Source organism: Lactuca virosa, chromosome 3 (genome assembly GCF_052849685.1).
Source record: "Lactuca virosa cultivar CGN04683 chromosome 3, Lactuca_virosa_CGN04683_v6, whole genome shotgun sequence".
NCBI lineage: Eukaryota > Viridiplantae > Streptophyta > Magnoliopsida > Asterales > Asteraceae > Lactuca > Lactuca virosa.
Genome location: NC_136428.1, coordinates 360094037 through 360116689, shown reverse-complemented (window position 1 = coordinate 360116689; position 22653 = coordinate 360094037). Strand labels below are relative to the sequence as shown.

Here is a 22653-nt window from a genome sequence, read left to right as displayed (position 1 = left end):
TTATGTTTTTGTAACACCTTTATGATCTAGTCTAACGCCTTTTATTTCGAGTAGTCCGACAGTATCATGTAACAAGAGTCAATTCGATCCTCACAATGCCAGTCTCGTGCGAAAATCCTTTTCCCCATAGTCTCCTTTCTAGCGAAACCGCCATTCCAGAACTCTGAGGTACTCATGCAGAGAGTACCTTATGTTTCGTATCCTTCTCGAAGACACCTCAGCAAACCTCCCCGGAGTACCACTCGTACAATACGTCAAGTTCAACCCGAAGATCCATACGGTTGATCTATCGCAGGAGAAGGTATACGCAAGGGTGGTATATAATCAAGGTTCTACAGGATTAGAATTGATGATTCCGCTTTAACTTCTTTTCCTTGTTTGGATGTGAACTTAAAGAAGAATCATTTATTCGACTGCCATTTCAGTCTTAATTATATACGACTCGTATACACGAAGCTGTGATTGATGAACCAAATATGACTTCTGATATGAACTTTAGGACGGAGACTGCCCAAGACTACGAGTGATCGTACTGCCATGTGGATAACCTTAGAGTCCAATCAAATGCCTTCTCACCGATCAAGACAATAGATTCAGGTAGAACAGAAAACTCCCAGGATTACCTCCGCAACGTCAAGTCGAATTTAGGATCGACTTAGTTCCAGGGGCTACCCAAGTAGCCAAACCGCCCTATCGTCTAGCACCTGTATTGATGCAAGAACTGTCCGATAAACTTAACGAACCGCTCAACAAGGGCTTTATAAGACCAAGCTTCTCACCCTGGGGAACTCCGGTCTGGTTCGTCAAAAAGAAAGACTGATCACCTCGTATATGCATCAATTACAGGAAGCTCAACAAGCTAACCATCAAAAATCAGTACCCTTGGCCTATCATAGACGAATTATTTGATCGACTGTAAAAGGGCGATCTTCTTTTCAAAAGTCGATCAAAGATCTGGGTATCACCGACTACGAGTGCTAGGGGAGGATGTTCTGAAGACAGACTTCCAAACTCGTTATGGGCACTACGAATTTGTAGTTATGCCGTTCGGATTAACAAACGCGCCCGCAGTATTCATGGATTTAATAAATAGGGTGTGTCGTCCTTACTTGGATCAGTTCGTCATCGTCTTCATCGATGACATACTTATCTACTCTCGTAGTAAGGAGGAGCATAGTCAACATCGTCAGCAGATCTTGGAAACATTTCGATCAGAGAAGCTCTTCGCAAAATTCTCTTAAATGCGAGTTTGGATTCGAAGGGTCAAATCCCTGTGTCACATTATTAGTGAAGAGGGAATTCAAGTAGACACTTCCAAAATCCAGGCCGTTGAGAATGGTCAGATCCGAAGACACCTACAGAAATCCGTAAATTTCTAGGTCTCGCAGATTACTATAGTAGGTTCTTTCAGAACTTCTCACGATTCACAAATCCCCTTACAACCTTGACCCAGAAGGGTGTGGCCTTTGGCTGGGAAGAGAAGCAGGAGAGAGCATTCCAAACGCCAAAACGAGCCTTGTGCACCACGCCAATACCATCCCATCCAATAAGGAATAAAAGACTTTGTAGTCTGTGGCGATGCGTCCAAATCCAGGGCTCAGTTGCATTTTGATGTAACGAGGTAAGGTCATTACCTAAGCCTCCCATCAGTTGGAAACCCTCAAAGCTGGCTTTGAAATTCACAATCTAGAGTTAGAGGGCATCATTAGAGAAGATCGTTCAGATTAGTGGACGATTGAAAGACTCTAGTGACCGACAGAAAAGTTACGCAGGGCTTTTCGAGATTCTCGCTAGAATCGGCCCTGTAGCTTACAAGACTTAACACCCCGCGAACTCAGTAATGTACATTCTACTTTCCACGTCTCGAACTTGAAAAAGTGTCTGTCCGACGAGACTCTTGTAATCCCACTCGACGAAATCGAGATCAACGAGAGCCTCAATTTCGTGGAAGAACCTGTAGAGATCATGGACCGAGAGGTCAAGCAAACAAAGCAAAGTCGAATCCTGATAGTGAAGGTTCGCTGGAACGCCAAGCGAGGACCTGAATTCACATAGGAGAGAGAGGTTCAGCGGAAACTGAAATATCCTCATATTTTACTTAGTTATTTTGTAACTACTTATTTGCTTAAACTCTAATTTCGGGACGAAATTCCTTCTAACGGGGGAATGATGTGACAACCCGAAATTTCTATCTTATACAACCATTCACTTCAATAAAAGTCAGAACTGTTTGTGCTAACTTTTAAGCTTTTTGGAGTCAGTTTGAGTGTTCTAAAGCCTAGTACTGCAAGAGATATCTGGAGAGATGATACTCTAGGGTTTATTGTGCAACATTTAAGTTCCAAAACTCCAAGAGTTTGGAGTTTACACCCCAAATGGTATTGGGGCCGTAAACCCTAAGGACTATATAAGTGACACTTAGTTATTTTTAGCTCTTTTTCACATTTTCAAGACTAGAACCATTTCTCTCTCAAGTATCATCCAAAGTTTCTTCAAAATCTTCAAGAAAGTAAGTGTTTTCTACCTTGTTTAGTTTTTCTCTACCTTAATCTAGTGATCTTACATGATTTCATCCATGAAATCATTCCATTTGGGTAGATCATCAAGTGTTCTTCATTTCACCAAGAACACCGAGAACACACACTAGTGTTCTTGGACTTTAAACACCCTTACAAGCTTCTATATTGTAAGTACTCTTGCCCTAGTGTGTTATAAGGCTTGTTTCACATCTTAATCAAGTACAAAACACAAAGAAACTCAAGATCAAAGGTGTTTACGGTCAAGACATGTTCTTGAACCATAAACCCTAATGAAAGGGCCATTGTGAGCCCTAGTCCCTTACCAAGCCTTGGATACTAGTCTAGATCACATCCTTGAAGTGTTTAGGACCTTAAACATCAAAAAGATCAAGAACCATTAGAGTTTACAGCCGTAAACTCATGGAGAAATGGTCCATGGGCCGTAAACTCTATAATGTGGTGCAATGGTGCCACAACCACTTCCTAAGGCTTAGACTTGAAGTTAGGATGCTTCTTTATGACTTATAAGACCTTAAAACACCAAATGATAGAAATTACCATGGGTTTACGGCCGTAAACCCAAAACCGTAAACTCATAAAGAGTTTACCCTTGGACCATAAACTCAAAAGCAAAGCCATACAACCCTTAGATGCAATCATTGGTACTTATAGCACTTGAATCAAGTGTTTTTCATGTCCTAGGGTGTCTTAACTTGGTTAATTAGTTGTTTAAATGACTAATTAGATACATATATGTGTTATTATATGTTAACTATGATCCTTGTGTGTGCTCAAGTCTTCACTTAACATTGAGCATCCTATAACATCCGTTCATCCAAACCCCTCACTACAGGTGAGTTCATACCCCTTAATCAACCTTTTAAATGATTTTAAATGCTTTTATGGCGGGGGAATACAAGTTGAACTATTATAGTTATTATATCAATCACATGTGATTAATAACCACCAAACAAGTGGATTTCTTACTTTTCAAACTGAGTTATCAAACAAACCACTTCAACTGTTTTTACAAACTCTGTTACATGTCAAATACTTTTATTAAACTCTTTTAAACTTATATTCTGTTAAATATGTATCTATATTGATATAGTTATATAAGTAGGATTGAAAGGACTTAGGACTGATAGCTCACCTTACCTCATGTTCCTTGTTTGGTGGTGGACGTAGGGTATCGGTTGTTTGTCCGAAGGTCGTTTGAATCCTAGTTATATATTATGTATATGTATATAGATATAAAAGTTCCTTCTTTCTATTCAATACCTTTGGGTAGCAAAGGTATACAAACATGTTCATACATACAAACAACATTACTAGTAAACTATAATAGGCATAGTTTAGGACGTTACTAATACTATTACTAGAACAATGAAACATACAAAGAGTCAGTTCATACATAAGTCAACACACTATTATGAGAAACAGAGAGAACATACATACATACTAGACAGAGAGAGAACATACAATACAGCTAGTACATACTATACATTATACAAGAGAACATACTATTATGAGAAACAGAGAGAACATACATACATACTAGACAGAGAGAGAACATACAACACAGCTAGTACATACAATACATATATAAGAACATTACATAGTCATGTGAGCCACGTAACGAGGCATGGCATCACCTGTCATGGCTCGTTTTGTATCCAGAATCTCCTTAAATGGAGAGCGTTGAGTTTGTGTATAGATCTATACTGGATTGACTATCCTACACCTTGCTGCTCGCTACAGTGGGACTTGCAAGTCTATGGGTGCCAAACGTCATTCCTTCCGACGTCTTACATCGTCGTGTTACTAGTCGGTAGTATGGTACAGGTCGATCACATGATACTTTAAATAACAATTGGTTTAAGGTAGTTAGTACAACAGTAGTTACTTAATACAACACTACAGTACTATTTTATTTCCCATTGCATTCACTTTGTGATCTTCACACAATGAACAGTAATGTAAAAAACAATATTTTTGGTTAATGATAGTCAGATTTGGGAAAATACATACTCTTACAAGAGACACACACACAGATACTTGATGCCTTGGTAGAAGGCTACTTTAGTAGAAAAACATAGGGTTTTCTAGGAGATTCAAACATTTTACAAACATTCACAAACTTTTACAAACTTACACATCACATACTTACAAACACTTTCATACAAACACAGACACTAAAATACTTATGATCTCACCAGCTTTAAAGCTGATAAACTCTTTCAAAATAACTTGTATTCTCAGGTCACCAGTAGACAGGTACCGATGCCAGGTTTTGAGAAGATGGAGCTCGTTCAAGACTCATCTTTCATCTTGATTTATATTTTTGGTGTCTATTAAACTTGACAGAACACACATGTATTAAATTATATTATTAATGCAATGGATGATGTTGTTGCTTGTTTACTACTATGCATTGTTGTGATACTATACATGACGTCCTCCACCCCCGAACGATTCCGCCGTTACGGTTTTGGGGTGTGACAGATTGGTATCAGAGCATTGTTTATAGTGAATCGAGTATATCAACCCATAAAAGATATACGAACTATAAACACAGCGGGATTTAAAAATACTCTGATAAAGAGTTTATACTTTTAAATAATAAAATATTTAACCAAGTATACATACCTGCATTCATACTAAAATCAGTGTCACGAGGACAGAACAAAAGTATTACGATTGTTGGACAACACAATCAGACATAGAGACATATATTACTTTTAAATAATAAAATATTTAGCCTGATCAACTATATTATCCGAGGAGTGACTAGCATGTGCCTAAGTGTGGTTGTGAGGTTGCAACAAGTCTAAAAACTTACCAACAATACCACAATGAAAACCTTAGAACATAACATAAACCTAAAACACTATAGGAGTATTTTGTGTTACTATAAATTACTTATGTGCTTAATTCTTATATCCCTTTTCTCGCGTAGAAAACATGGCTGGATTCCATCCCCGGCGACTTGTACTTCCCTAACCAAGGTAATGGAGGAGGGTTTGAAGCAGAGCCAGAAAATGATCACCAAATCCCTGTGGATGATCACTAGGCTGAAGGCTTTGCAGATGGTTCTGACTCTGATCCTGAAGTTGAGAACCTACCCCCGGTGGCTCCTGTCCCAAATCCTAACCCTCGTCCGGCTTTTCAAGGCCCGACGCCTCCGTGGGTGGAAAGCTTGGAAACATGGAGCCAAGAACAGAATCAGCCCATACCATTCGACGGAGACCAAAGCTTTTATGACCTGAGCGAAGGAGGCTCAGCAGACAGAGTCTTGCCAATTCTGGTCCGCAGAGTGGCCCGAAACGAGATTCTGGGTAGGAGAGCTCTCCATCGAATCACGGAAGTTGACACCAATGCGAGAATGCATACCATTCGTCTGGAAGATGCTCGTGAGAGATCTATGGGAGACCATGAGACCCTGCAGCAAGAGCTAGCTGAAACTCGAGCTGAAGTCATAGAGCTCCGAGTACGCCAAAGGGTGTACGAAAGGTACCTACTTGATATAGAGCGTCAGCTGGCTGAACTGAGGGTTCACCCAAGGGATAACCGTCACCAGTAGGAGATATTCTACCTTTCTTTCCTTGGTTGAAAGAATAGTCTTCCTATCTATGCTCTAAGTACCACTTTTCTAAGTAACTAACTCTGTACTGTAAGTACTTTCTAGTTAGGCCAGTACGCCGTCAAGACTTTTCTACTTCGGATATGATGTAAGACCTACTCCAAGGTCATTTTTCCCAAACGTATTACATCTTAAATATCAATGATATTGACAGTCGGCTAATTTCTGTGCCAATCCTTGTTCAAATACTTTCGTTTTGCTATCGTTAGAATCCTATCTAAACACCCACTTCGTCAAATTTTGAGCTATGGTGAATTAGCTCAAGGATTACTTCCAATTCTTGTCAAAGGTTGGATCCGGTTATCCACCAACCAATGATAGTCTAGTTCAAAATAGCAATTGTCTAGGAAACATCCTACGAACTTACTTCAACTCTCTTCCTATACTGCATCATAGGGATGTAGGTCAAACCATCGAGGACAGTTTAATAAAACAAAAACTTTACAATTGCATGATTGAGTAGAATACATCTAGGGCCGACCATAATCACTCACAAACTCCTTTTCTTGTCAAATAGCATAATCATGTCATCACCAAGAGGTAACACGCCGAACGACACAACCCCGATCCTTATATAGACGCTGCCACCTTCCAAGCAGCGGTATCAGCTGCCGTGACAGCTGTCCTTGCACACCTCAACACTAGTAACAAAAGCAAGGCAGAAAAAGGTGTTGACAGTTCAAATTGTTGTAACCACCCGGGAAATCAACGAATGATAACTGTTACGAACACCCAAGGCCACAACTCAGAGTTTAAGAAATGAAAGCGTCAGGCTCAAAAGGAACGCAAGCGATTTCAAAGGCTTGCAATGCAACAACAACCAGTGGCGACCCCTGCCACCTCAGCACCGGTCAAGCGATATGAGGGAACACTCCTGAAGTGTAACAAGTGTAACTATCATCATAATGGGGCTTGTCGGGTATTGCATTGCATCAATTGTGAAAAAATGGGGCACATTGCTCGTTTTTGTAGAACCACCTCTACCACCGGAGCCAGCCAAGTTTGCTATAGTTGTGGTGAGGCAGGACACTATTATAGGAATTGTCCAAAAAGGAAGATCAACGAAAACAACCGTGTCCACATAACTCCGACCCGACACTTCACTTCCACCACTGATGCTGGTACAAGCCAGATATGTCATTTATGTGGTGAGATAGGACATCTCAAGAAGGATTGTCCAATAACAGAGAACTTCGGCGCAAACGGGGAGATACTAAGGATCACTACTGTAGGAGACACTACTCCGGACCCACATTGAAATATTAGGGCGTTTCGTTTTAGTAGACTTATAAACTGTTAAAAACTAGTGCAACTCGAGTCTTATCTTTTTGCGAGACCCTGTCAGACAAGGGACTCTCGTGCTGCGTGTACTTGCTTTTTGTAGTATACCTCGTTCGCAGCAGTAGTCTTATAGGTAAAACTAAAGTACCGAAACTCTGTAAAAGTTGCACCATTATGTTTTTGTAACACCTTTATGATCTAGTCTAACGCCTTTTATTCCGAGTAGTCCGACAGTATCATGTAACAAGAGTTAGTTCGATCCTCACAATGCCAGTCTCGTGCGGAAATCCTTTTCCCCACAGTCTCCTTTCCAGCGAAACCGCCAATCCAGAACTCCGAGGTACTCATGCAGAGAGTACCTTATGTTTCGTATCCTTCTCGAAGACACCTCAGCAAACCTCCCCAGAGTAACACTCGTACAATACGTCAAGTTCAACCCAAAGATCCATACGGTTGATCTATCGCAGGAGAAGGTATACGCAAGGGTGGTATATAATCAAGGTTCTACAGGATTAGAATTGATGATTCCGCTTTAACTTCTTTTCCTTGTTTGGATGTGAACTTAAAGAAGAATCATTTATTCGACTGCCTTTTCAGTCTTAATTATATACGACTCGTATACACGAAGCTGTGATTGATGAACCAAATATGACTTCTGATATGAACTTTAGGACGGAGACTACCCAAGACTACGAGTGATCGTACTGCCATGTGGATAAACTTAGAGTCCAATCAAATGCCTTCTCACCGATCGAGACAATAGATTCAGGTAGAACAGAAAACTCCCAGGATTACCTCCGTAACGTCAAGTCGAATTTAGGATCGACTTAGTTCCAGGGGCTACCCATGTAGCCAAACCGCCCTATCGTCTAGCACCTGCATTGATGCAAGAACTGTCCGATAAACTTAACGAACCGCTCAGCAAGGGCTTTATAAGACCAAGCTTCTCACCCTGGGGAACTCCGGTCTGGTTCGTCTAAAAGAAAGACTGATCACTTCGTATATGCATCAATTACAGGAAGCTCAAAAAGCTAACCATCAAAAATCAGTACCCTTGGCCTATCATAGACGAATTATTTGATCGACTGTAAAAGGGCGATCTTCTTTTCAAAAGTCGATCCAAGATCCGGGTATCACCGACTACGAGTGTTAGGGGAGGATGTTCCGAAGACAGCCTTCCGAACTCGTTATGGGCACTACGAATTCGTAGTGATGCCGTTCGGATTAACAAACGCGCCCGCAGTATTCATGGATTTAATGAATAGGGTGTGTCGTCCTTACTTGGATCAGTTCGTCATCGTCTTCATCGATGACATACTTATCTACTCTCGTAGTAAGGAGGAGCATAGTCAACATCGTCAGCAGATCTTGGAAACATTTTGATCAGAGAAGCTCTACGCAAAATTCTCTTAAATGCGAGTTTGTTAGTGAAGAAGGAATTCAAGTAGACACTTCCAAAATCCAGGCCGTTGAGAATGGTCAGATCCGAAGACACCTACAGAAATCCGTAAATTTCTAGGTCTCGCAGATTACTATAGTAGGTTCTTTCAGAACTTCTCACGATTCACAAATCCCCTTACAACCTTGACCCAGAAGGGTGTGGCCTTTGGCTGGGAAGAGAAGCAGGAGAGAGCATTCCAAACGCCAAAACGAGCCTTGTGCACCACGCCAATACCATCCCATCCAAAAAGGAATAAAAGACTTTGTAGTCTATGGCGATGCGTAAAAATCCAGGGCTCAGTTCCATTTTGATGTAACGAGGTAAGGTCATTACCTAAGCCTCCCATCAGTTGGAAACCCTCAAAGCTGGCTATGAAATTCACGATCTAGAGTTAGAGGGCATCATTAGAGAAGATCGTTCAGATTAGTGGACGATTGAAAGCCTCTAGTAACCGACAGAAAAGTTACGCAGGGCTTTTTGAGATTCTCGCTAGAATCGGCCTTGTAGCTTACAAGACTTAACTTACCCCGCGAACTCAGTAATGTACATTCTACTTTCCACGTCTCGAACTTGAAAAAGTGTTTGTCCGACGAGACTCTTGTAATCCCACTCGACAAAATCGAGATCAACGAGAGCCTTAATTTCGTGGAAGAACCTGTAGAGATCATGGACCGAGAGGTCAAGCAAACAAATCAAAGTCGAATCCTGATAGTGAAGGTTCGTTGGAACGCCAAGCGAGGACCTGAATTCACTTAGGAGCAAGAGGATCAGTGGAAACTGAAATATCCTCATATTTTACTTAGTTATTTTGTAACTACTTATTTGCTTAAACTTTAATTTCGGGACGAAATTCCTTCTAACGGGGGGATGATGTGACAACCCGAAATTTCTATCTTGTACAACCATTCACTTCAATAAAAGTCAGAACTGTTTGTGCTAACTTTTAAGCTTTTTGGAGTCAGTTTGAGTGTTATAAAGCCTAGTACTGCAAGAGATATCTGGAGAGAGGATACTCTAGGGTTTATTGTGCAACATTTAAGTTCCAAAACTCCAAGAGTTTGGAGTTTACGGCTCAAATGGTATTGGGGTCGTAACCCTAAGGACTATATAAGTGACACTTAGTTATTTTTAGCTCTTTTTCACATTTTCAAGACTAGAACCATTTCTCTCTCAAGTATCATCTAAAGTTTCTTCAAAATCTTCAAGAAAGTAAGTGTTTTCTTCCTTGTTTAGTTGTTCTCTACCTTAATCTAGTGATCTTACATGATTTCATCCATGAAATCATTCCATTTGTGTAGATCATCAAGTGTTCTTCATTTCACCAAGAACATCAAGAACACATACTAGTGTTCTTGGACTTTAAACACCCTTACAAGCTTCTATATTGTAAGTACTCTTACCCTAGTGTGTTATAAGGCTTGTTTCACATCTTAATCAACTAGAAAACACAAAGAAACTCAAGATCAAAGGTGTTTACGGTCAAGACATGTTCTTGAACCGTAAACCCTAATGAAAGGGCCATTTTGAGCCCTAGTCCCTTACCAAGCCTTGGATACTAGTCTGGATCACATCCTTGAAGTGTTTAGGACCTTAAACATCAAAAAGATCAAGAACCATTAGAGTTTACAGCCGTAAACTCATGGAGAAATGGTCCATGGGCCGTAAACTCTATAATGTGGTGCAATCGTGCCACAATCACTTCCTAAGGCTTAGACTTGAAGTTAGGATGCTTCTTTATGACTTATAAGACCTTAAAACACCAAATGATAGAAATTACCATGGGTTTACGGCCGTAAACCCATTGGGACCGTAAACCCAAAACCGTAAACTCATAAAGAGTTTACCCTTGGACCATAAACTCAAAAGCAAAGCCATACAACCCTTAGATGCAATCATTGGTACTTATAGCACTTGAATCAAGTGTTTTTCATGTCCTAGGGTGTCTTAACTTGGTTAATTAGTTGTTTAAATGACTAATTAGATACATATATGTGTTATTATATGTTAACTATGATCCTTGTGTGTGCTCAAGTCTTCACTTAACACTGAGCATCCTATAACATCCGTTCATCCAAATCCCTCACTACAGGTGAGTTCATACCCCTTAATCAACCTTTTAAATGATTTTAAATGCTTTTATGGGGGGGAATACAAGTTGAACTATTATAGTTATTATATCAATCACATGTGATTAATAACCACCAAACAAGTGGATTTCTTACTTTTCAAACTGAGTTATCAAACAAACTACTTCAACTATTTTTACAAACTCTGTTACATGTCAAATACTTTTATTAAACTCTTTTAAACTTATATTCTGTTAAATATGTATCTATATAGATATAGTTATATAAGTTGGATTGAAAGGACTTAAGACTGATAGCTCACCTTACCTCCTGTTCCTTGTTTGGTGGTGGACTTAGGGTATCGGTTGTTTGTTCGAAGGTCGTTTGAATCCTAGTTATATATTATGTATATGTATATAGATATAAAAGTTCCTTCTTTCTATTCAATACCTTTAGGTAGCAAAGGTATACAAACTTGTTCATACATACAAACAACATTACTAGTAAACTATAATAGGCATAGTTTAGGAAGTTACTAATACTATTACTAGAACAATGAAACATACAAGGAGTCAGTTCATACATAAGTCAACACACTGTTATGAGAAACAGAGAGAATATACATACATACTAGACAGAGAGAGAACATACAATACAGCTAGTATATACTATACATTATACAAGAGAACATACTATTATGAGAAACAGAGAGAACATACATACATACTAGACAGAGAGAGAACATACAACACAGCTAGTACATACAATACATATACAAGAACATTACACAGTTATGTGAGCCACGTAACGGGGCATGGCATCACCTGTCATGGCTCGTTTTGTATCCCGAATCTCCTTAAATGGAGAGCGTTGAGTTTGTATATAGATCTATACTGGATTGACTATCCTACACCTTGCTGCTCGCTACAGTGGGACTTGCAAGTCTACGGGTGCCAAACGTCATTCCTTCCGACGTCTTACATTGTCGTGTTACTAGTCGGTAGTATGGTACAGGCCGATCACATGATACTTTAAATAACAATTGGTTTAAGGTAGTTAGTACAGCAGTAGTTACTTAATACAACACTACAGTACTATTTTATTTCCCATTGCATTCACTTTGTGATCTTCACACAATGAACAGTAATGTAAAAACTATATTTTTGGTTAATGATTGTCAGATTTGATAAGGCTACTTTTAGTAGAAAAACATAGGGTTTTCTAGGAGATTCAAACATTTTACAAACATTCACAAACTTTTACAAACTTACACATCACATACTTACAAACACTTTCATACAAACACAGACACTAAAATACTTATGATCTCACCAACTTTAAAGCTAATAAACTCTTTCAAAATAACTTGTATTCTCAGGTCACCAGTAGACAGGTACCGATGCCAGGTTTTGAGAAGATGGAGCTCGTTCAAGACTCATCTTTCATCTTGATTTATATTTTTGGTGTCTATTAAACTTGACAGAACACACATGTATTAAATTATATTATTAATGCAATGGATGATGTTGTTGCTTGTTTACTACTATGCATTGTTGTGATACTGTACATGACGTCCTCCACCCCCGAACGATTCTGCCGTTACGGTTTTGGGGTGTGACAGTTTATGTCTAGAAATTCTCAAACATTACTATTTCGCTTAAACTAATGCTCTAATACCAACTATGAAATCTCCATTTTTACGGTCATTTTAAACTTTTTGTTTTTGCTTAATTAGAACATTTGTTATTGCGAATTGGTCCGAAAATATCCTTGACATCATATAATATCAAAATCAAGGCATTTCAGAAGATTTTGTATTTTTAAGAGTATGGGATGTTATCACTAATACAAGAAACATAAGCATAAACAAAGACTTGCAATGTCTCAATATATACAGACGATCTATATCTCCTTAGATATCTCAGCACATATATACATCATTATCAAAGTATCATTATTTAATAACATGTGATCCAAATATATTAAGTGGGTCGGGTTGGGAAACCTAATGACTATGTCTAATCCATACTCTCGGACTTGGGATGAATGACTATGCATAATACATACTCTTGGACCAGGAACGAATGAGTATACCTAATCCAAAATCTAGGACCAGGAACGAATTACTATGCCTAATCAGTAAGCTTCGACTAAGAATGAATGACTATAATGTTGAACTTCTAATAGTAGCTATGTTTAGTCAACACAAAGTATTTAGGTATTTACAAAGATTTATCGTTCTCACTAATGATACATCTATTATTATCATCATGGAATAATAGATACATATATCTTAACACATACAGAACCATACTTGGTTCGCATGTCAAATATTATCAAATATGTTCTTAACACATATTCCAAGCGATAAGTGTATATCTTACATATAAACTATTTAACAAATATTCAATAGTTTAATTAATATTTGTATTAAAATGACGTTCATGAAAGGGACTGTACACTCACCTGACTTAGGTAAGTGACTCAAGAATTCGGCAACTTTCCGCTAATCCCCTTGACTTTTCCTCTAACATGACCTAGATACGAATGTCACTAAGTCTTAGTCTAATATTCCTGGCGGCAAATTATAGTTTGGATTCCTCACTAATCCCAATTTCGACATAAAGGTCTATCAAGTAGGGAACAAATAGGTAAGATCATATCGGAGGTACGATCCGTTTGGTAAACAAATTATACTATTTTCATATCCCACTTTAAACACCTCATTAAATCCCATCAAGACAACATCCCTGTAACTAGATCAATTAGTATAAGTATAAGTGTATAACGACTTGGAATCATTAACAAATCTTATCTATAGTTTCATAATAACGAATATGAATATAATTATAAATTACAATAAAATAATATTGAGTGTAATCTAACTTAAAGATATTTCCTAAACAGAAGTCCGAAAATTGTGTTGGGAGAACTCTGGCCTACTAGCTATTGGTTTTCAGGGTCCTAGTGACCTCAGGGCTTCACCGAAGACCAAAACTAAGGGAAAATAGGGCTAATATTGATAGAAATTCGAGAGAGAGAGAGAGAGAGAGAGAGAGAGAGAGTGAGTGAGAGGAATGGTGTGAAAATGAAGTGAATTTTGACTGTTATTTATATATGAAAAAAGCAGATCCCCACCGCATACCCTGTCTATGCACGTCACACAGTTGGTCGGAGGATGACGTGTTGCAATCTCGTTCTCACACTGTCACAATCTCGAGGGTTTTTCACTTTTGCTTCCAGTCGCAGTCACGACTAACACACGCCTCTGTTAATCGTTTCTCCTCCTTTGCAATTTGTGATTGCTATTTGCGAGTTTTAGTCTTGAACGAGTTCAATCTTCATGAGTGATGAGTTCTGACTTCTCCTAATCTCCTTAAGTCTTCGACTTCGTCTTCAATCGAGTGATCAACGGACTTGGTCTTCAATCGAGTGTTCCCTGAGATAAATACGGAGTCATCGACGGACTTCCAACTCCACCTCCGATAATCTATACCTCCGGTAATCTATTTCTCTATGTTGATTTCTGATTTCTGGTTGCACCTCAATACTTCTCAGTCTCACTTCATATTGGTAATTTCTGGTTGCTGGTTATCTAGACTTCATGTATTTTCATCTATAATTACGATACTAGTAGTACACATAACAGATAAAACATTTTTCTGACTTCTTATTGGAGTTAGTTGTTGATTCTAGTACACATAACACAATTTTCATTTCTAATGTTGATTGAATGGTGATTCTGGATGTTGTTGATTATTTTAATAATATTATTGTTGATTGTATTGAGAACAAACCATGTTTATGAGATATTCTGGTTGTTGTTGATAACATGACTGATTTTTTGGTTTTGTGTGAAACATTTTTAGATTCATGTCGTTTTTTAAGGTTGGATTTGTAATTTTTAAGTTGTTAAATTTTTTTTAAGCTTTTAAATTTATGAATAATAGACTATGCTCGATCTCAACAAGGTTGGACCCCAAGTTGTGGCATGACCTCTATGTTTAGGATAAATAAATGTTGCTATTATGGTTAGAAAATGTAAGTATGGTGCTATTAGGGTGATATGTTTTGGTTAGTTAAATTTTTAAATTTGTATGTTTAGGGTTTATTAAGTTATTAACGTGGTACATTTTTCTTTGTTATTATATATATATATATATATATATATATATATATATATATATATATATATATATATATATATATATACTAGTGGGGTACCCGCGCGATGCGGCGACGGCTATTGTTCCTTTCGACAAAAAGATTCTAGGCGCCGATTAGTTCTTGTTAGGTGAAAAGTTATCTCGGTGAGGTGGTGTGACTGTAATCGTATATGATAATAAATGAAAACCAGCATGTTTCCAATCTTCCTCCAATATGAGAGTTTTTTCTTTTGTTGTTTATAAATTTTAAAAGGAATCAAAATATGTTTTCTTTTTTACCAATTCATACAACAAATGCTTATAATCATTTAATGTAAAAGAATTGTTATTTTTAATTTTTTTCACAAGAATTATGTAAAAAAGATTTTATCACATTCATAATTAAATGAATAGTTAATATTGAGGAATGATTTTATTTCATTGAATTTTTTCAATTAGTTATATATAGAAAATAAATATTTTTTAAGAACACAAATAAATTGAAAAATATCATTACCATTTTAATATATATCGATAAGGTTTATACAAAATTTGATCTTATATATCACGCAGAACTTCTTGATACACCACATTTGATGTGTAAATTCCTCTCCCCTTAAATTCTTTTGTAGGTTTCACTAAGACCTTTGTATTCTCACGGGATATCCCTCTGGAAAGCGCCACATAAAGTTGTCCATGCGAGAATACTGACTCTGGTAGATAAACACCAACGTTTGGAATTGTTTGGCCTTGAGCTTTATTGATTGACATAGCAAAGCTAAGCTGAATTGGAAACTGTTTTCTTTTTAATTTGAATGGAAACATGTCATCATCGGATGGACAAAGAGGGATTCTTGGTAAAAAAAACTCGTTTTCCGGCATGAAGGCCAACCGCTATTTCCGCATCGATCACGTTCATCTGAAAACCTCTGCATATCAATCTTGTGCCATTACATAAACCATTCGAAGGATCAATATTCCTTAATAGTATTATAGGGCATCCAGTTTTGAGTCGAAGGTAATGAGGAGGTAAACCACTGATATTTATAGAGTTTAAGAATTCCATCGGATAGAAATTGTTCTTATCATCTTCTGCCTCATAAAAACTATAGTAAATCCTCTCCTCTCTACAAAACCTATCAATCAGTTGATCATTAATTTCATCAACACTTTCATTTTTTGTTGATAGTATCGCCCTAGAAATAATATACTCTAAAGAGCCTCCATTGATGTGCAAAGAAGGAAAGATTGCATTAATCAACTCGTTTTTTGATTTGTCTTGATCAGTGTAAGGAATGCACATATCATCAGGTATTCGGACAAAACTTTCATCGATGGTTTCTTCATCTCCGTTGCCAACTCGTATCAAAAAATCTGAAAACCATGGATCGGCCAGTGCTCTCATATTTATAGTTAAACGTATTTTTTTAATCAAAGACCAAAGTGGTGACATCCTCAAGCTGGCGTCTACAATCTGTGCTCTAGTACCACGTCTGATTACTGGTAACACCTGCCTAAAATCACCTCCCAAGATCATTATCTTTCCACCAAAAGGGAGGCTCACCTTTGTAATGTCTTGCATCGTTCGATCCACCGCCTCTACTGCTTGCCTATTCGTCATTGATGCTTCATCCCGTATGATTATTTTGGCCAAACGAAGTAGTTGAGCAACCCCACTTTGCTGATTGATTTTGCACATTGAGTTATTATCAAGATTTATCGGAATCTTAAACCGCTAGTGAGATGTTCTCCCCTCGGGCATATTATTAGCTGCAGCACCAGATGAAGCTGTCGCAAGTGCAATATGACCATGGGAACGAACCTCGGCAAGTAAGGCTTTGTACAAATATGTTTTTCCAGTTCCACCAGGACCATCTATAAAAAACACACCCGGACGATTCTGATTAACGTGGGTCATGATCTCATCATATGCATTTTTTTGGTCGGTATTGAGAGAATCTTTTGCACAAAGGTGTTCATCATCCACAACGATGGAGTACTCCTCTTGGACCTCGCGATAATGTCCAGATTCCAAATTGATGTTTGTATTTACCATAGGAAGATCAAACTCATTGAGATGCTGACCCATAGATTGCAAAATTATAGAGATATCCATAAGAACCATGGTTTGAACTCGCTCAACACTTTCACATTGTCGCATATAATCTTCAGAAAGTGAATTATAGTGGTCATCCCATAACTTGCGAACATCTCCGGGTTCGCAATAAATGAGTATAGTTGCAAATAACCTTCTAAGAGTACCTGGAAATTGATATAATGAGGCCTCAGTAAGACATTGAGATAGGTTATCATCGGTCTCTATTAACCCTCTCTCAAGAGCAGCTTTACGAAATGTTGGATGTAACACGTTGTTCACCATGTAAAGATCTTCAAAGCATGTTGGCCCTCTAACATGTGATAGGAGAACCCGTAGGTAGTATCTCTCTCCTTCGGCAGGGTTAGCAGAAACCAATCGGCCTCTCATTTCTCCTTTTTTCCTTTGTTTCCAACAACGTTTGCTTGCATTCCATGTAAAGTATCTTGGGAATTCTTTATATAGATATTGCCTCGCAATCTCATCCATTTTATTCATGTCAAAAAATGCGGTCAACATTGAACTCTTATCTTTCTCCCTGTCCACAATATCAATCATTGAATCATTATCTGAGAATCTAACCAATTGTTGGTTCGGGAGATGAAGATGCAAAGACATGACGAAAGGGTGGATTTGAGAAAGCGCAAAGCTAAAAATCCTCCATATTGCCTCAGGGGGTGAGACGTAACGTGCATCTTGATATCTTTTGATCTCATTGATGATGGGTTCCGCTCCATCTTGATCAATGTGGACAACTTGTTTGTCATGTCCCTTGTAAACGTATATAAAAGCATATTTCACAGATTTTATGCTCGAGCAAACCTCGACATTCATGTGGCAATTGAACATCATTAATAGCTTCGGGTTATATGGTACCACCCATCTGTTATCAAGTGTATTTCCTCACACGTTGACCTCTATCCCATTGTTTCTCCTCCTATATAATGGATATGAGTCTTCTCTTTGTGTCGTCGCTTCATTAAATTGTCTAGGATATCTCCATCGACATTGTTTTGGCTCTCCTTGCATACATGGACTGGTTTCTCGTAAATGACCACAAGGACCGTGCATCATATGCTTCACAACAATTTCGTGCATTTTGGGATACTTTTTCGGATCGGGAAGTTCAGCACACACCATTTTGTCATAATGGTCGGCATTTGTCAGCTTGTGTTCTGGTCTCATTATCAAGAGGAAATGTGCATGTGGCAAACCACGCTTTTGAAACTCCACCACATAAACATATGCTCGAACCACACCCAGGATATGGTGCTTTAGAAGTTGGTCCTTTAGATCCTCTAATTTTGCACGAAACACTCTTGATACAAGGTCTGGTCGATCTTGTGCACTTTGCCCGGGTTTGAAATCATCAACAATTTTTGGCCAGTTTGGATTGCATGTTACTGTAAGGAATATATCAGGCTTTCCGTCATCTTGAACTAACGTCATTGCATCTAGGAACCTTCGTCGCATGTCACGTGGTCCACCAATGAAAGATGCAGGTAAGACTATCCGTTGACCGACTCTACTTGGTTCAACTTCACCGGCATTGACATAGTCAACAATTCCTTGGTAAAGGTCAGATCTTATCTTCTTTTGGTTTAGCTTACAAAAAAGCAAGCGTGAAGTCTCGATCTTTATGTAGATATCTACCACAAATTGTTGTAGCAATCTTCTTCCCAATATAATTAAATTTTTAGATGAACGAATCTGGAATTTGTAACAGTAGTACTCACGCATTGTTACGGTATTCCTACCCTTCTTTGACTTAGCCCCTGCATAATGGTAATGTTAGAAACATGTAAATTTTGTATTTATGTATATTTTTACCGAAATCATTCATGTTCATATTTCAAAAATGTATGTACCTTCTAAATCATCCACAATATTTTCTTCATTACCCACAACTTCATTGATGGACACCTCATCCCTTGCTATTTTTGCATGCCAACCAGACTCACCATTAGGAAAGAACAATGGATAAGACAAAGGATCATAACAACCTTCGTAAGGTTGAATTTGTGTACTATAGTCAGATCTCCCATATACAACAATGCTTCTTTTATATGTTGTTATGTTGTCATTACCTTCTACCCAAATACCAGCAACCTATATAATTTTTTATTTTAGTATGGTGAATATATAATACGATAAATGATATGATGACTTGAAATTAAGAGAAATAATTATTATATCCAAACCTCAGATGTGGTCGGCCGATTGTATACCCTTTGGTCAAGTTCCACTGATGCGTTCAAAGTGACTCTATACTTATCGAGAGGTCCTAGCTCACGAAGGCTTCGAAACGTTGTAGCATACGGGTTTGTTGAAAGAACGCCCACCAACACTTGAATGATCTTTTGATAAATATTTGGCCATTGAAGTCTATGTGTAAAGTTGGTTTCGGAATCATAGAAATATAATTGTAAGTACCTAGGTAATCCATCCCTCGGTACTAACTGATCAATTATGTGATATATTGCTCCGTTCGCACGAAATGTATATACTCCGGATTTCATATTGCTCAAATCATCATCCAACTCTACTCCCATGGATGTGAAAGAAAAGTTTGTATTGTAAGCACGTATATTATCTCTAAATATTTTGCTTGACTCCTCTTCTGATGTAAAAAGACGATATAACTCATCAGGAATTTGGGAAGATGCCAACTTTGTTTTCCCACTCATGCAACAAAAAGTAGCGAATTCATGTTTGAACCGTTTGGCTCCGCAATGAACACATATATTACTTCCCTCCAAAATAGAATGTACTTCAGGGATACCATCGAAAATAGAATGGTATGGATCCTCTAGAAGAATGTCATCTGGAATTACTTGATTGACATGGACCTCGCTACAACCTCCAACTTCTATAATATATGAAAAAACAACTATTTCAAATGAAAGATAAAAAAGATGTAATTGTTCATTTTAAATAATGATGGTTTATACTAAAATTTGTTGTAGAATTAAATTAGGACTAACCATCTAATGTTTCGTGTGTTAACCCCGTATATATTTGGTTGTTTTCTTCAGCACATGTAACATGATGTTTGTGAATGACCTCTGTAGTAGCAAATATACTCTCATTGTTTCTTTGTTGGTGATCTCTTTCAAGCATTCTCCTTTTTTCTTTGTTGCATTCATAATACTTTTTGTTAGTATCTTTCCTATTTTGAGCAGCTTTATCCTTACTACGCGGCATAATATTTTCTTTGCCTCTGGCTCGAGTACCATGTGAGGTTGAATGGTTATTTGCGGATAGCATTATTCCACCAATACATTGGTTTTCCAAGTTTTGTAATGGTACCTTTTCTAATTGTTGTTTGGTCTTTATTCGTACATAATATTCACGATTAGCTTTCTTTCATTTTTCTGCACTACTTTGGGGTTCCTCACAAATAACAACCTTTTGCTTTTTGTTTTGCGTAAATCGTGTTTTCCAATATTCTTTGTTGTATCGTTTTCTTCTTTCTGCAATAATATTAATAATACAATCCTTTTTCTTATAAGTTTTTTTAGTTCAAATTAAGAAAAAACAATATATGATTATCATTAATATATTATGCATACCTTTTTCGATATCTAAAGAAATTTGCGTCAAATCGCCATTTTCATTTTCACTATCTTGGGTCCCCATTTCACACTATAAATTTATAAAACATAAATAAAAAGCATATTATATCTACCAACTCAATACATAAATTTGTTCAATACTTGAATAATATAGATCAAAGATAATAAATTGCAACATAATAGATATATTAATGTTACAACAACAAAATACCAATAGCTAATATTCTTACATAAACAAACCACCAACAAACGTTCTTAAGCTGTTTATTTTTAAAATTGAAATACATAATTATATCATCCATAAATCGCCCTAATAGCATTTGCTTCTGCCATAACCGGCTCAAATGCAACCCTCGAAATGGATGTAGAATCCAAAAAGTTCACTCAAATTAATTTTTATACATTAATACTTCATATGGATAATAAAAATAATTAATTTGTTAAATGATTTGAACTAAAACGTTTATACTTACTCCCCCCTCGGCTTCGATATTTAACACGAGATACATATATGATCCATTTCTCTTGAATTGATCGTGCGAGTTTAAAAGGTAAGGCTTCAGGACCATCATTCAAAATCAGCTGAATTACATAGCCACTATAATAATTTGAAATATTAATTTTAATAGTCTTATAATTAAACTCTTAATAATAATAATGATAATAATAATATAAAAACTTACGATTGATCTTGAAGAAGTAAATCAATCGCACAGTCATGGTGTAAAAGACGTCCGTCAATAACTTTGCCAACAACAGCTAAACCACCATTTAAGTAAAACAAATTTTAGTTATTTTTAAAAAAATGAGTTAAATATTATATTGTAATAACTATTTAAGAATTACCGATCAGATTTCGTTGACGTTGATTTCTCATTAGATATTCAATAGACTAAACCAATGGATAAGTCGGAAAATGATTTTCAATGATCGGATCAAGTAGAGTAAATTGTGTAGCTTGGTTGACAATTATGACATATTGATCATCAACAAAGTTGTATCCTTCATACTTGGGGAAGTAAATTGTGTAGCTTGGTTGACAATTATGACATATTGATCATATAAGCGGCCTTCCATACCTCTTTCTAGGTATCTTCCTATTAAAGAGCTAGGCACAACCACCACCATTTTTTCTCTCTAGTTCATAAAAAAATTGTTAAAAAATAGTAATAGAAAAACTCTTTATATGGTGAAATTAAGCATTATATATTTGGAACTTACATTTTGGTCAACTACAAGCATAATTAGTTTGTTTTCCCTTGTATCCATCCAAACAAAATCAATCCGAACGCAAGCGAAATTATACCATGCATATGCACTATTGAGTGACCGAAAAGAGTTAACATTGAAATACATATCCATTTTCTACAAAATTTAAAATAAAATGTAAAAGTTAAATAATTGATAACAATATTATTAATTTAAATATTAAAAAGATTCATCATGTTCATAACAATAAATATTGTATTTATAATTATTAAAATAAACAATAGAAAATACAAATATAAAATATTTCAGACTTTCATTTACAATATTAATTTAAATATTAAAAATATTCATAATGTTCATAACAATAAATATTGTATTTATAATTATTAAAATAAACAATAGAAAATATAGATATATAATATTTTAGACTTTCATTTACAATGTTAAAAGTTTTAACAACCCTAATTTGATATCATAAATGCTACAAAATTTTATTCTTCATTATATTTTAATAACAACATATTAAACTAAAACCAATAAAAAAATAATAACTATTCATATAATATATTTCTATAAATATTATACTATTAATATCTCTATTTCTTACATTTGGTCTTGTATAAATTTGCATCCACTTTTACATCCATAGCTTTAAACGGTTTATACTTATATTTTAAAA

The 22653-nt window shown here is 36.7% G+C and overlaps 3 protein-coding genes across 3 annotated transcripts; all 3 read right to left on the bottom strand.

Moving 5' to 3' along the window:
• Positions 1 to 15924: 15924 nt before the first annotated feature.
• Positions 15925 to 16794, bottom strand: LOC145164897 (uncharacterized). The gene has a single exon (XM_079083556.1). It carries the CDS (start codon positions 16792 to 16794, stop codon positions 15925 to 15927), a length of 870 nt encoding a protein of 289 aa, XP_078939682.1.
• A 36-nt stretch (positions 16795 to 16830) lies between these two features.
• On the bottom strand, positions 16831 to 18042 carry LOC145164896 (uncharacterized). Its single transcript, XM_079083555.1, has one exon. The coding sequence runs from the start codon at positions 18040 to 18042 to the stop codon at positions 16831 to 16833; it is 1212 nt and encodes a 403-aa protein (XP_078939681.1).
• LOC145164895 (uncharacterized) lies at positions 17430 to 20394 on the bottom strand. The gene is made up of 4 exons (XM_079083554.1): positions 20175 to 20394; positions 19392 to 20059; positions 19059 to 19299; positions 17430 to 18965 (listed from the first exon to the last, which is right to left on the bottom strand). The coding sequence occupies exons 1-4, from the start codon at positions 20392 to 20394 to the stop codon at positions 18094 to 18096; spliced, it is 2001 nt and encodes a 666-aa protein (XP_078939680.1). The 3' UTR covers positions 17430 to 18093.
• Between the last annotated feature and the right edge of the window lie 2259 nt (positions 20395 to 22653).